We start from the raw sequence: 14,731 nt of genomic DNA on the forward strand, positions 1-14,731 counted from the left end.
TTGTTTCAATTCTTGTGCGAGGGGGATTTGGACCTTCGCCTGTTTTGCATGGGGCATTATCAGTGTTTAGACAAATTGCTCTATGGTTCAGTCGCTCGTGTTTCTCTAGCAGCAAGGTTTGGAGTAACACTCTGCACCTCCTGGTCATCACCATGGCTGCATATCCAGTTTATAAATTAACAATTGTTTTAAACACGATTAACAGCGAGCACAACGGTCCCATTAAGGCCTTTATCAACCACAAATTCAACACAAATTACAAACGAGTAAAACACAGACACAAAAATCCCAGAGACATCCCACACAGTTTCGATCGCCGCCCTCAGAAAGGCTGCTGTGACCTGATTGGCTGACACACTTCCTGCCCCGCCCCCACAGGTGTGGTTCTACAACCAGGGTTGGCACGGGGTGGTGTCCTTCCTGGGCGTGGCCGACAACGCCATCCTAAGGGGCGGGCTGAACGACAGCCTGGACCGGCGGAGCTACGGCCTCTCTGTCTCCAGCCACCCACTCAACCTCACCAAGGAGCAGCTGTCCTACGTCTTCCTGTGAGTGGAACCGCACCTGTATACGCACGCACACACGCGCGCAGCTATACACTCATTCATGCGTCGCGCAGGCACGCATGCATGCGCCCACATGGAGACGCACACGCACACGTGCGCATGCACGCACGCGGATACATGCATACACACACACAAAAGAAGGCATGCAATCACACACACACACGCACACACGCACATGCATACATACACGCATATAAATACACAAGCATACACACACGCAAACGGACACCTGCCTACACACACACACACACACACACACACACACACACACACACACACACACACACACTCGTATACCAATGCACACACACATACAAATCAAAAAATCTAATCAACATCAAATTGAATTGAACAGCATCAACCACAACAAGAGCTTAAAACATCAGCCAGGCGCTTCAAATCAGACTTTATTTATAGAGTGCAAAACATCAATGTAAAGTAAGTAGGTAAACAACAAATTGGGGACAAGTAATAAGTTCCAAATGAAGGTAAGCATCAGGAAGGCCCCCACCTACCTCTGAACCTGGGGGGAAGCTGGAGGGTAGCATCTACGTCTGCAGCTGTCACTTAGCAGACGTGTCCCCAAAGCGCCTTAGCAGTGAGACTGGGAGCAATAACCGCGGTCAATGACGATCAACTCATTACTCAACCACCAAGCTGCACGGGCAGAATAACAGGTTAGTGTTAAGTGAGAGCACAGTGGCTCCAGGAATCAGAGGGACTCGTTAATGTTTTGATTTCTTTGTTGTTGTGAAGAAATGATGCATCATACTAGTGGTCGCACGTCAGAGATCGTACATTTCAACAATTGACAAAGCACCCAACGACAACAACAAGAGTTTAAAACCAACAAAGGCCCTGTAAGGCCCAATCCCATTTCTACCCCTTACCCCTTCCCCTTACCCCTCCCCCTTGTTTTGAAGGGGTAAGGGGTAGAAATGGGATTAGGCCTAAGGCAACAGCCACCCTTCCCTACTGGGGGCTCATATATACAAGGTAGCCATTAAACAGATGCTAGCTGTACCCCCAAAGCAACACACAGGGGAGGTAACACATCATGGTACGACTCGGCCACGGCAGTAACACAAAGGTTTCTATCTGAACAAGAGGACGGAGAAGATATCGGATTCACGTCATAAGATAGGGAGGTATGTTTCGTTGTCGACCGTGGTCGTCGAGAGACTAATCGGAGAGGAAACGGGAATCATCTACGATACGGGCAGAACACACCGAAAAAAACAACGTCTTACGATCGAAACGAGTGAAGAAAAACCGTTGGTGAGTGGAAAAAAAACTGTTGGTGCGCTGAATGAAAAAAAATAACGATAGGGGGGAAGGGCGAAGACGGATAAGGCGGTGAGGGACGGGCAAAAGGAGGAGTAAGGAGGTAACGGGCAGTGCACGAGGCGGAGCGGTCGGCAAACAGGCGGACGGGCGGATGAGGGATCGGCGTCGCCGCGCACCGGGCCCCTGGGAGCCGCCGCCGGCGCGAGCGCTTCCTCGCTAGCGCGCGGCGGCGGCGGTGCTAGCCGGGATCCCCACGAGCTTTGGAGATTGATGACGCGGCGGCGCACCTCGACTTGTACCGCCTCAAACCGGTTTTCGGTTATTTTTCCCTCCCGTTTTATTTTGGTTTTTTGGCGGTTCTGTTATTGATGTGCGCCGGAGGTTTCCCAGCATTGTTTGCTTCCATGGGACGGAGAAAAAATACATTGTTTTCTATTTATGTCTATAGGGTGTCGCATGTCGCTAGCATACGTTAGCCTTATCATGGACTTTAATGGAGACTCACGGTTAGAGATATAGTGAGTAATCACAGCGCCGCTCATCGCTGTCCTCTGAGGTCACACCCAAGCCCCGGGAATTCTGTTGTGTATCACTTTAACACACATGAACCAAACGCACACAAAGAGAGCAGCAACCTGTTAGAACCGTTAAAAAACACGCATATTTTTTTACCAAGACCTCTTCCTCGTTAGTCACTTCCTCCTTCCTCCTTTAAAAAAAATTGAAAAAACATTCTCGGGTATTTTTATGATAATACATCTCTTCCTAATATAAGACATAATAAAACAAGACACCGGGCTGCTTCGTTTATATACGACAGGGAAGTGAGTTTCACCCTCCTCTGACAATGGCACCGTGGTCCCGCTCTCAGCTTTCTTTAATCCTTCGGCCCTTAGCCTCTTCCATGCCAACGCGCTTACACAAGCATTCCCGCGGCTAATCACCTCACGCTAGCCCCGCTAATCCCTCGTGCACGCCTAGCCCCCCGGTGGTCGACCCGCTGCGCTATGTATGTACCTGATGATCCCGTCACGCCAGCCCCCCCCCCCCCCCCCCCCCAATACGAGAGGCAGCTGTGATGACGTCGCCATGGTAGCGGACCAGGCGGGTTTGTCTAACCACAGAGGATTCAGCCTCAGTTATTTGCCGTTGTTTTTAGCCCTGGAGTGTCGCCCTGGAAACGAAGCCGAGGCTGTTGTCTGTGATTTATGTTTTTGTTTGTGTGTGTTGGAGATTTGGGGAGGGGGGTTTGTGTGCTGCTGAGAAGGGTTTGTTCTTAAGAAGGCGGGCAGGAGGAGCTAATGAAGGCATTAGCTCTTAGAAACGACACCGGTTCTGTTTTCTGAAAGCGCTTGCGTGCACAATGCACACATACGCACGCACGCAAACACACACATACGTGCACGCACACACACTCACACACACACACGCACACACGTGTACACACACTCACACAGACAGACAAACACACACACAGACAAACACACGACGACACCGGTTCTGTTTTCTGAAAGCGCTTGCGTGCACAATGCACACATACACACGCAGGCAAACACACACATGTGCACGCACACACACATTCGCACACACATTCACGCGTGTACACACACTCACACAGACAGACAAACACACACACAGACAAACACACACACACACACACACACACACACACACACACACACACACACACACACACACACACACACACACCAATAGTGTTTACAATGCATGTACGCCTACTCTCCTACTCTATCTGTGTCTGAGATTGACTGAAGATGACGGAATTGAAACGGCACTCATGCTGAGGGTGTCTTGCCAATGCGTAATGGACACAAATCTCCACGTGCATATTTATGTTGGAAAAGCAATCTCCTCGCACTCCCAGATCGAACCGGACACACACACACACACACACACACACACACACACACACACACACACACACACACACACACACACACACGCAGACAACCGTAAATGTTGGCAGTTATTTGCAGAGAGCCTTGAGGTCTAGGTGGATTTCATTCCTTTATTTCCTGTGAATGAAGAATACTTCTATTGCATTTAAAGTGCTGCATTTAGATGAAGATACAAAGACTTAGATTTTATTATGACCTTTTGGAGGGAATGATAAGCTATGTTGTGGTTTTAAAACATTCCATAAATTCGATATGGAAATGCTTTTAAGATGAAACAATGCTGCTCATGCTTTTAGTGTGGAAGCCTCACGGGTTAATGGCTCAGTACCACCTTTGGTGCAAAACACAACACTACCTAAAGGTTGACGTCTGGACAAAGGCGAGAGGGCAACAGAAGAGGAGCAGCAGCGGCATAGAGTTGGACCCCTTCTCTAGCCTTGTGTATTTTGTTGGGCTAATGTTTCTCTCACTCTCCGTATTCCTTCCGTTATGCTCTCTCAGAAGAGCGCCAGCGGGGTCAATAACACAATCATTTCAGCACCTCTTGCACAGCTGCTACTGTATATGTTGTCTCCCCGACCCCCCCCCCCCCCCCCTCCGCCTGGAGCGAGTCGACGCAGCCTTCCCCCTCCCCCATCACGAGCTAATTAGCGGCCTAGCTTGTCCTCTTGCTCTGGCAATTAGCCGGCCTAAAATGTTCAAGGTTAGCTCATTAGCCATTCAGTCCCTTCAACTCTGCGCCGCGATGGGCAGTCGCATACTCGAGGAAAAAGCGTAGGGGACGTGAGGCCGTGGTGCGACGCCGACCGCGCGACGTGATTTCACATTTATACGTCCCTAATTGCGTCTGCTTGCCTGCTGATAAATGCCGTGGCGCCGCCACACAAAGTAAGTTATTTAATATGCTAATTGTGCTGCACGGAGTCTTTGGAGAGATTAGCGCGCGACGGGTGGGGTGGGTGATGGGAGTTAATAAAATAAACTGTTTATTAATTGCTCATTGAGCAGATCCAATGAGGAGGACGTGTTCAAAGCTGAATACGCATGTATGGCGACGTGTCGCGGTGTCACGGGTCCCCCATCAGGGTTTTAACACAAAACCACTAATTCGGTTTTGTTTACGACCACGTGCAATACAATGTTGTGCAGTTGGAAAACACACAAAGTACTCTCGTAATCGCGCTCGAGGAAGATGGCGTCTCGGGAGCGTTTAGGAATTATCTTTTTAATGCAGCTTCACCAGGGATGAGTTATGGACGTTGGATAATATTCTCAGCCAAAGTCTGTAACAAATTGGTCACGGAAAGAGATTAGTCACAAATTGACGAGAAACAAAGTGGGAAGCCAGAGCTGTGAGTCTGTTTTTCTCAATGTAGATATTTTAAGTACATTTTCCAGCATGAAAAAAAACGATGAAATAAAATGACTCAATAATAAAAATTGTCACACATACTAATGAGTCTATTTTACCGGTTCCCCTTTCTGGTGTTGCATGAACATAACACTGAGCATTCAAGCTCCAACCTTTCAAAACAGGCAGCTGCCCTTACTGAAAAACACTCACACTCTGTGTGACTGTGTGTGTGTGTGTGTGTGTGTGTCTGTGTGTGTGCGTGCGTGTCCGTGCGTGCGTACGTGGGTGACTGCCTCTGTGTGTGTGTGTGTGTGTGTGTGTGTGTGTCCCCATGCGTGCGTGTGTGTTCTTGTGAACCTTTCAGGGCGGCGACCTCCACCAACCTGGTGGTGTCCATCTGCGTCATCTTCGCCATGTCCTTCATCCCGGCCAGCTTCGTCCTCTTCCTCATCCAGGAGAGGGTGAACAAGGCCAAGCACCTGCAGTTCGTCAGTGGCGTCAACCCCACCATCTACTGGGTGGCCAACTTCGCCTGGGACATGGTGAGGGCCTGCGAGGGTCCCGGGATGGTGGTTCATCTCGTGGTCACACCATTCTTGTTCGGTGGTGTCTCTTCGTCAACGTGACTTGCAGGGAATCGAGATGCACACCCGTCGAGGCGTAGAAAGAGGTGTCATCGTACGACACACACAGGCGGCGCTCGTTAACGCTGATTGTAGGAGTTTGTTTTTTTTATGTACCGGGGCACACGGTAGACGCAGGGCTGTAGCCAGGGTTTGAACAATAGTTCAGTCCGGGGACTTCAGTGGTGGGGTTTCAGTTTTGTTGTCGGGGGGGGGGGGGGGGGGGGTTGTGCTCAGGTCGCCCTCGCACGCGACGACGAATGTCACACACACACGGCAGGCACAAAGTACCAAGTCTCAACTGGATTAAGCATGAACTCATCGCGGAGAAGTTCTCAACCGCTGATTTTGTATACGGTTGTATTTAGGTTGGAAATGTATTGATTTTTCTCTGCAAAAACCAAACCCTAACCCTAACCCAGGGTCCGGATCCCGGTGACCCCATAGGTGGTTATGGGCGTGGGTTGACGTATGTTCACTGGTTGGGTCTGCTAGCCGCACCCCGGTACATACAAGTAAAAGACCTGTGATCAGTGTGATGCGAGACAGCTGTGTTTGTCCTTAAAAAAATATATAAAAACAGGGTATTTTACGGATTGGGGAGCAGATGGGTGATCTCAGGATTTCGAATTTTAATAAGGATAAATATACTATTGAGGATTATTAATTTTATTATTAATATGAAAGTCAGATATTTTTAATTCGTATATTCATCATTTATTAATAAGTACAGTATATGACTGTAGAAAGGAGGTGAAACACACAGTGTCTGTGGCAGGCATATTCTGTGAAACACAAACGAAAAGCAATCGATCGATACGGGGGAGATGAATAAACCGTTCCGATTCCGAAGGAGAAAAGTACCACACAAAAAGTTCAGCGCCCTATGACTGCATGTGTGTTGGGAGGTTCATTAATGTGAATCCAACAATTAAGATGTCATTGCCCTCTAATCACTGCCATTGCCCACACACATACACACACACTCCACAAGTTCACGAGTTAGGTTGTCTCCTGCAAAAACTTCTATTTCCCAACCCACGGCTGTATTGAACTGATATAATTCCAGAGCGGGCTCAAGGTTCAGATCTCCTGAGTAATCGATTATCGTCCGATCGGACGGTGTCCAACGCACTGAGCGTCGCTGTCCGTTCTTATTCAGCGGGTGTCCCTAATGATGTGTACCTTGTGATGGCAGCCCATTGGCTGATGCCTTTCACGCCTCATTGCTATTGGCCAATCATTTGGAAAGTGTGGCTGTGAGGAAAATAGGCATCGGGCAGTTTGTTGTCCTGACATTTAAACGCTTTGAAAAAAGAGAAAAATATGAATGCACTGTTGTTATTTATTTATTTTGTGTTGTATTGATGTTCTCTCCAAGACGGGATGTTTCATTGAAAATACAAATTGCGGCGTAGATGTTTGTGGGGGGGATAAAAACGTGATTCACTGAACAAATCATCATTTTTCTATGAATGCGTGTTTCATTTCATTTTACGGTTTATGTTTCTGCTGGGGGGAGGAGGGGGGGGGGCATGAACGAGACACGCGTGCGAGGGAGATGAATTGATGATAATGTTGTGTCAACTAATTTGAATTTAAAAGCTTTCGTCAAAAAAGCCGTAACATGTTTCCTCCACTTGTTACAAACCATTAAAATACCATTAAAAAGAGAAAAAAAAAAAGTTCACTGGTTTTAAAATGCCAAAACCATTATTCATGCACTCAGTGAAATGTGTTTCGCTGACAGACCACTTGCACTCTGTGAGAGGGTTTGATTGCTCCGTCGCCCTCTCTCGGCAAATTAATAGAAAATGAGACGTGGAGATACACGAGCGCTAATTAAAAAGTCATCTATAGATTTTATAATTACGCGTTTACTCACTGTTCAATGGAAACAAAACTGTGGAAGGGGCACATAAAAAGTTAAAATAAAAGTTGAAGGGATGCTTAATATTCGTCCATCTTGTCACGTCATGTGCCCGCCCAGAAAACGCAACAGGAAGTGTACATTTGAGCCTCGCAGGCCCTTGAAGTTGAAGGGGGATAACAGTTTAGTTCCCAGTTTGGTTGATTTTGTTGTTGTGTTTGCTTTGCCAGTGCAACTACGCAGTGCCGTGTGTCATCGTGATCCTCATCTTCCTCTGCTTCCAACAAGAGGCCTACGTCTCGCCGCCCAACCTCCCCGCTCTGGTCCTTCTGCTCTTCATGTACGGGTAGGTGGTTTGACCAGGCCCCGGTCTGCTGCTCTTAGCCACGCGTTCGCCGCGACTCCAGTCCCCCGTCGGAGTGTCTGAGGTGGGCCGACGAAGAGCTGGACGGTGACGTTGATTAGAGCTGAAACAGACTCTGAGGACAAACAGCTAAATAAATTAAAATGGCAGGCGTCGACAACCGAAACCGTTTCTTTATCACCACGCGTTAAATTGGAATATTTGTATTTATTAAAAACCATGACGAGCACTTACTTTCAGTTAGAAGGAGTTGGATTGCTTGTAACTTTTAATCATCGTCTTTGATTAACTTCTCCCGGCGCAGGTAAGTCAATTACGAATCTGTCGAATGGAATTTATTAATAAATTATAATAATACAACCACATTTACAGCAACATTGAACACCGCCCGTCTGTATCGCCGTAATCAAACCTGGAACAAAAAGAAACACTCCGGATAGACCACACCTTCACCAGACCACAAAACACTTGAGCATTCAGCGGAGCCCCCCCCCCCACCATCGGTCCGTCTGGAGTGTGAGAGTGAAAGCGTTCCGTCTCCCCCCCCCCCCCCCCCCCCCAGGTGGGCCATCACCCCCATGATGTACCCCTTCACCTTCATCTTCTCGGTGCCCAGCACGGCCTACGTGGTGCTGACCTGCATCAACCTCTTCATCGGCATCAACGGCAGCGTGGCCACCTTCTTCATGGAGCTCTTCGACGACGAGGTGAGGCCATTCCCCCCCCACCCCTCGCTCTGGGCACACGCATGCACGCACACACACACACACACACACACACACACACACACACACACACACACACACACACACACACACACACACACACACACACACACACACACACACACATGGACGCATGCACACATACTTGCACACACTCACACATGCATCCACACACTCGCACATGAAGGCACACAGAAGCGTATGCTCATAAAGATGGACTGAGAAGAACGGCCCTCTTATATTTACCTGAATATGAACATGAACACACTGTCATACATTCACACACGCATACAGGCACACACACACATGCACGCACGCGTACGCACACCCACACAGGCACACTCTCACACATGCACACACACACACAGGCATATGCTCACACAGAGAGACAGACAAGGACGGCCCTCTTACATCCTTGAGTGTGAACACGCAGACACACACGCGCACACACACACACACACACACACACACACATGGACGCATGCACAAATACATGCACACGCACGTACATGCACCTGCACAACGGCATATGCTCATAAAGATGGACAGACAAGGACGGCCCTCATTTTCCCTCATCCTTGAGTATGAACTTGGACGCAGACACTCCCTGAATCAATGACTCACGCACATGTACTTGTGTACTCACCCTGAAATGAACTAATCATTATCACGATTATTTTGGTCAATATTGAAACCCCGATTATTCAAACGATTATTTTTGAGTTTGAAAACATGATGTATTTATTCAGCACGTCTCTCCCAAAAACACTTAGTAACTCAAAACTAAAAAAATTCGCCTTAAAAAAATTCACAAAATGGTCAAAAAGAAAATGTTCAAATCTAAAGTAATATACAGATATGTATCCAGCTGTTCTATATTGAAATCTCTGTTATATTTCTTTTGTGATCGTTTGACGCTAAAATCGAAATCGAGATCGAAATTCGATTAATCGCCCAGCCCTAACACACACAGATATGTACATACGCACACCCGCTTACACACGTTCAGGCTCCAACACGCCACACATACACATACACACATACACACACAAATCCACCCACAAATGCACTAACAGATTGGCAAGATTACACACTCACAAGCCGCAAACACACACTACAGCTTCTAATGCGACACGCGTGCATCCGCATACATCGGGTGAGATTTGCTGCTCCGACAGACTATAAACTCCGGAATGTGGGAATAACGAGACATAATTAATGTAGTAATAATGTTTTTCCTTTACACAGTCAAGCGCTTTTGCAGACGTGTTGGTTTGGCTCAGTTCCCTTGAATGTTTGCCATCCATTTTCAAAGCGTTTCGTTATTTTCTCTTTTCACTGATTCGGTTGAGAGGCTGAACAGAGTCAAAGAGAGCGAGATGTTGACCAGCATCCGTTCTGAATTGGACTCCTCATCTACACACCCCATAGCTGGATATTGACTAATTACCAATACACCTCGGTTCTCTGTTTGCATTCTTTTAGTTTCGTATTTTGAGTTCAATCTTCATTTCAAATAACAAGTGCCTCTTCTTCCCTGATTGCCTTTCGCCTTCCTCATCCGGCGCCGTCCCTTCATGTCTTCGCTCTGACGTATGTCACGAGTCTCCTCTGATGACGAACGCCCCCCCCCCACCCACCGACCTATTCAGATGGCGCTCTTGAGAACCTCAGACAATCTCAGGCAGCACTTCCCCCACAAAGAGTCGTGGTCCTCAGCCTCTCTCATGTCCCGTACCTCAGCTAGCGATTGACTCAGACCTCTCCGTTCTGCCTCCCCTCAGCGCTGGCTCAAAGTTTCCTATTTAGTCCTGTTTTGTAGGTGTCAACAGAAGCTTAGATCCAAAGTCACCAGCACATGAACTGCTTAAGAAGCTTGTGGTTCAATAGCAGCTCAGGTAGACGGCGTACTTTGGGTTTCAAACCCACAGCTGTTCACCGGTCAAACCCCCTATCCTCCACCAGCCTATATCCTCGACCCTTTCTCCCTCCTCATCACCAAAGACAAACCCTGTTTGTATGCAGATGATATCATCGTCGATGTTCCTTTGTCTGATGGGTCTCTCTTCGTCGGAAGATGTCCCCGTTACGTCTTTATGAAGTTTTGATACGCTCACTGTTTTTTATTCGCCGGCAAGGTTGGGAAACGTGCGACTTTATTAAGAACGGCTGACGCTGGGAGTATGCTAACGGATGGCGCGCCTGCCGCTAGATTTACAAGGATGTGCCGTAGCAAATGCTTCTTGCTTCTCGCCTTCTCGTCTCCAGGGTATCAGCGCTTGGACAAAAGTCGGTTTCTCCCTGCTATCGCTCGACACGGTGGAAATGTACCAGACGTGTAACTCTGTATAAATATAAAAATGCAGCTCGCCAGCGTGTCCCAGTTAGCTGGCGACAGGGCTACACCCTTTTTGAACTGTTTACTTCGAAAGATACCTTTACCCCCATTCGGCCGTCATTTTGTTTCTCCTTGCGTCGTCGGAGCGGTCGGTTAGACGGAGACGCTCTGCGGTTTGTGTTTTCTCTCTTTCCGGCGATATATATGTATTTCTGAGCGAGGGGGGGGAGGGGAGGGTTCTGAACCGCACGGTACCGTAGAGAATGGCACAGATTGTTTCTGTTCGAGGAAAGAATGAAATAAAATATTAAAACCCCAGAGGAGTCAAAAGAGGAGCGCAGGCCCCACAGATGTCCCAGTTTGTCTCCACGACAACGACCGGCCCCCGGAAAGGTGTCACGCATATATTTCTTTATTTTTTCCTGTACCTTGGGAGTGTCCTGTTCCCTATGGATTGCCTCAAATCCCAGTACTGCACTGTGTGCATGAAAAGCTCTAAAACTCTACCCACCCAACCGACACCTGGTCTCAACGTGTGTGTGTGTGTGTGTGTGTGTGTGTGTGTGTGTGTGTGTGTGTGTGTGTGTGTGTGTGTGTGTGTGTGTGTGTGTGTGTGTGTGTGTGTGTGTGTGTGTGTGTGTGTGTGTGATTGTGTGTGTGAGAGCTAGTGCTGTAGTGAATCCAAGAGATCTGAAGACAACACTGTGTGTGTGTGTGTGTGTGTGTGTGTGTGTGTGTGTGTGTGTGTGTGTGTCCATGCATCTGGGCTGACCTGTCTGAGTTTTTGAAGTTAGAGGCTAGCTGTATAGAGCCGGCTGTGTTGGTCAAATCTTCCGGGACGTTTTCTTCGACAGACTCATCTCTGCAGTACCGGTCTGTCAATGAGCACTGCCTGGTCTCGACCAAGACGCCGATGGCTCTCTTTGCATTGCTGTGTGTGTAACCGGAATGGAAATCAATTGTGCTGTAGTTGGATACAGGCACACAAGTAGTCTGATATGTACAAAGAAACAAAGATTCCCAGTAACGACGTTACTGTGAGAGGGTCGATAACGGACTTCTTCCGACCGGGCGGAATGGGGACCGCGTCTCGAACAGAGTGGATTTCATTTTGAACATTGTTCATTGTTTCCTCGCATCGGGTTCATGGAAGCATTCCCTGTGGTGTGTGTTATAGTTTCAGTGTTCCTCCATGGGATTCCCAGCGGTGTCGATGGCATTGGGGAACGGGGAAGCGGCAATATGGGGCAGACAAAACCCATAGAGACCCTATCTCTCTGCCACCACCACCCCTCCACCCCAGGCCTTTGGATATGATTTATAGGCTCGCTGTCCAAAAGTTGGGTGTAGTTGGAAAAAATTGCAGAGCATTCTGCTTTTTTTGATCTCCTCGATGGACGGCCAATCAGAAGTCAGACAGCTCCCATTCTTGTCAAGCATCGACCTGCAATCCAGGCATGTATTCCGTTCGTACAATTTATCCCACAATTCTCACTGAGGCTGATGGGGCCTTTCGCCAGACATGGGGGTCATCTATTATTACTATGATTATTACAATTCATTTGATGTGTTTTTTCTTGTTCTATCATTTTAATTATTCCCAAAACAGGGATTAAACATGAACGACCCATGTGAACACAAACTGAAAGACTTTTCACGGTACTTCGAACCCGCCCCCCCCGACCGTCCTGAGCCAAAACCCATGTTTATTCATCAGCATAGTGCTGCGGTGCCATTTAAGCTCTGCTGTGTTATTGGCAGCGACGTTCCCTTCTAAATCTTCCCCAGGGTCGTCCGGTGTATGCAGATGAGTGCCACGGTGATAAATACACGCCGTGCCCTGCGGCTCGGGCCCCTGAAGGTTTAAGCACCGACGTCTTCGTCGACGGGGTCGATGGTTTGCTCGCTTGTTGTTTGTGGAGAGAAAGTAGGCCGGTGGCCGCGTCAAACTCGCATGACTCCACCTCCTCCTCCTCTCTCTGTATGCAGACGCCTAGTTGGTTTTGTTTGGTCTTGAAGCACAGGTTTTATTTGTAGTTTTTACATGTGATTGGTCGGATGATCTCATTGGTGTTTGACCGTGGGAGACCCAGATGGATTATTGGAAAGGAATTATGAAAAATGAAATTGAAGGCCTATTAAAGTTGACAATGATGAAATGGCTCAATACTGAACGAGGTGTGTAATGTGGTGCATTTCACGGGTTTCATCATAGTGGGAGTAATTTGACATGCGAGGCCACAAATGAAATGTTTGGAAACCCTAGATTAGCATACAATCTTTATTTTGACTAATTCAATATTCACTGCCAGCTGAACATGTTAATCATATCTACTATTACCATAATTATATCCGGCCTCTGTTTTGGACCTGTCCATGGCTGAGTGTGACCAAAACAATGTGAAACTCAAGTCGCTTTTCACCAGATTTGCCCTGAAGATGATTATATATATATATATATATATATATGTATTGTTATAAATGTAAGTGTTCCCTGGCGGAAAACGAGCACAGCCTACATCAACGCATTCCTCCCATATCAATATGGGTCACCGACATCGAATTGAACTGTAAATCGACCAAGTATTCAAATGCACCCCTTTATTCCCTCCCTCCACTGTAACATCAGCCACCTCCGCCCTTGTCATCGCCCTTCCTCTTGGCCTGCCAGAAATAAAGTACAAATGACTAATTTATAGTCTCTCTGGATGTAAGAAAGTCCTTTGAAAACTGTGTTGAGTCGAGGCGCCATGCATTATGCATAAAGTTGCTTTTGAACGGCACCAGGAGTCAGACGTGCCAATACTCTATTTCCTCTCTGTCTGTCTGTCTCTTCATCTGTGTAGCTCTTTGCATCATGTGGACACTGTCTCTCTCCCCTCTTCCCTCTCTTCCCTCACCCTGTCAGCAATGTCTTACCTTCCCTTTCCTCCCTCCTCCTCTCGCTCCCTTGACTCTTATTTCCTCGCCTCTCTTCTCTTTTTCTTCCCTTCCTACACCCCTCCTTCCCTTATCTCCCCGCTAATCTCATCGCCTGCCCTCTCCATTCATGTATTCTTCTCTCCTTACCTTTTCCCTCGTGTCCTTCGCTTGCCTCTCTTCTCTATCCTAGCTCCTTTCTACTACTCCTCTTTCCACTTCCCTACTGGTGTCTCTCTGCTTCCCTCCTCTTGCAACCCCTTCTCTATCTTCCCCTGTCCTCTCCTCCTTTCCGCTCTCCTCTTTGTTACTCACTTCATTTGCGCTCCTCACTCCCTCTCTCCTTTTTGTTCCTTTCCTCTTTCCTCTGCTCCCCTCCTTTCCTCACTTCTTCTGACCCCTCTTCATTCCTCTCCTCCTCTCCTCCCCTCCTCTCCTCCCCTCCTCTCTCCTCCTCCTATGTCCTCCTCCCCTGTACCTCACCCCCTTGTTTGTGGTCTCCTCCCTCCTCGTATACACACACAGCCCCTCTCTCTCCCTGCCCTCATTATCACTTTATCGCTGCCCCCGGGCTGTCACTCAGCGACGTCGCCCTCTTCCACTCTGTCTTTATTTATACAATTACTGCGGGTGTGGTTTCACCGGGCGCTTCTTGATTATAGCCGCCGGCAGGGGGGAATGCAAACGGGACAACCAGGGACACGAGAATATGAAGCACGGTCCATCCGGCCATTAGTGGTGTTCCGGGGTGGCGCGTCAATACAGA

General features: G+C 48.0%; 1 protein-coding gene across 1 annotated transcript in view; it reads left to right on the forward strand.

Annotated features, from left to right (window-relative positions):
- Nucleotides 1-14,731, forward strand: part of LOC132445713 (phospholipid-transporting ATPase ABCA1) — a 119,075-nt gene that overhangs the window by 90,217 nt on the left and 14,127 nt on the right. Inside the window, exons 28-31 of the mRNA XM_060035830.1 lie at nucleotides 379-548; nucleotides 5,491-5,668; nucleotides 7,850-7,965; nucleotides 8,546-8,690. Coding sequence (XP_059891813.1) covers nucleotides 379-548; nucleotides 5,491-5,668; nucleotides 7,850-7,965; nucleotides 8,546-8,690 — 609 coding nt within the window. The remainder of the gene's footprint in view (nucleotides 1-378; nucleotides 549-5,490; nucleotides 5,669-7,849; nucleotides 7,966-8,545; nucleotides 8,691-14,731) is intronic.

This window comes from Gadus macrocephalus, chromosome 17 (assembly GCF_031168955.1).
Source record: "Gadus macrocephalus chromosome 17, ASM3116895v1".
In the NCBI taxonomy this organism is placed as follows: domain Eukaryota; kingdom Metazoa; phylum Chordata; class Actinopteri; order Gadiformes; family Gadidae; genus Gadus; species Gadus macrocephalus.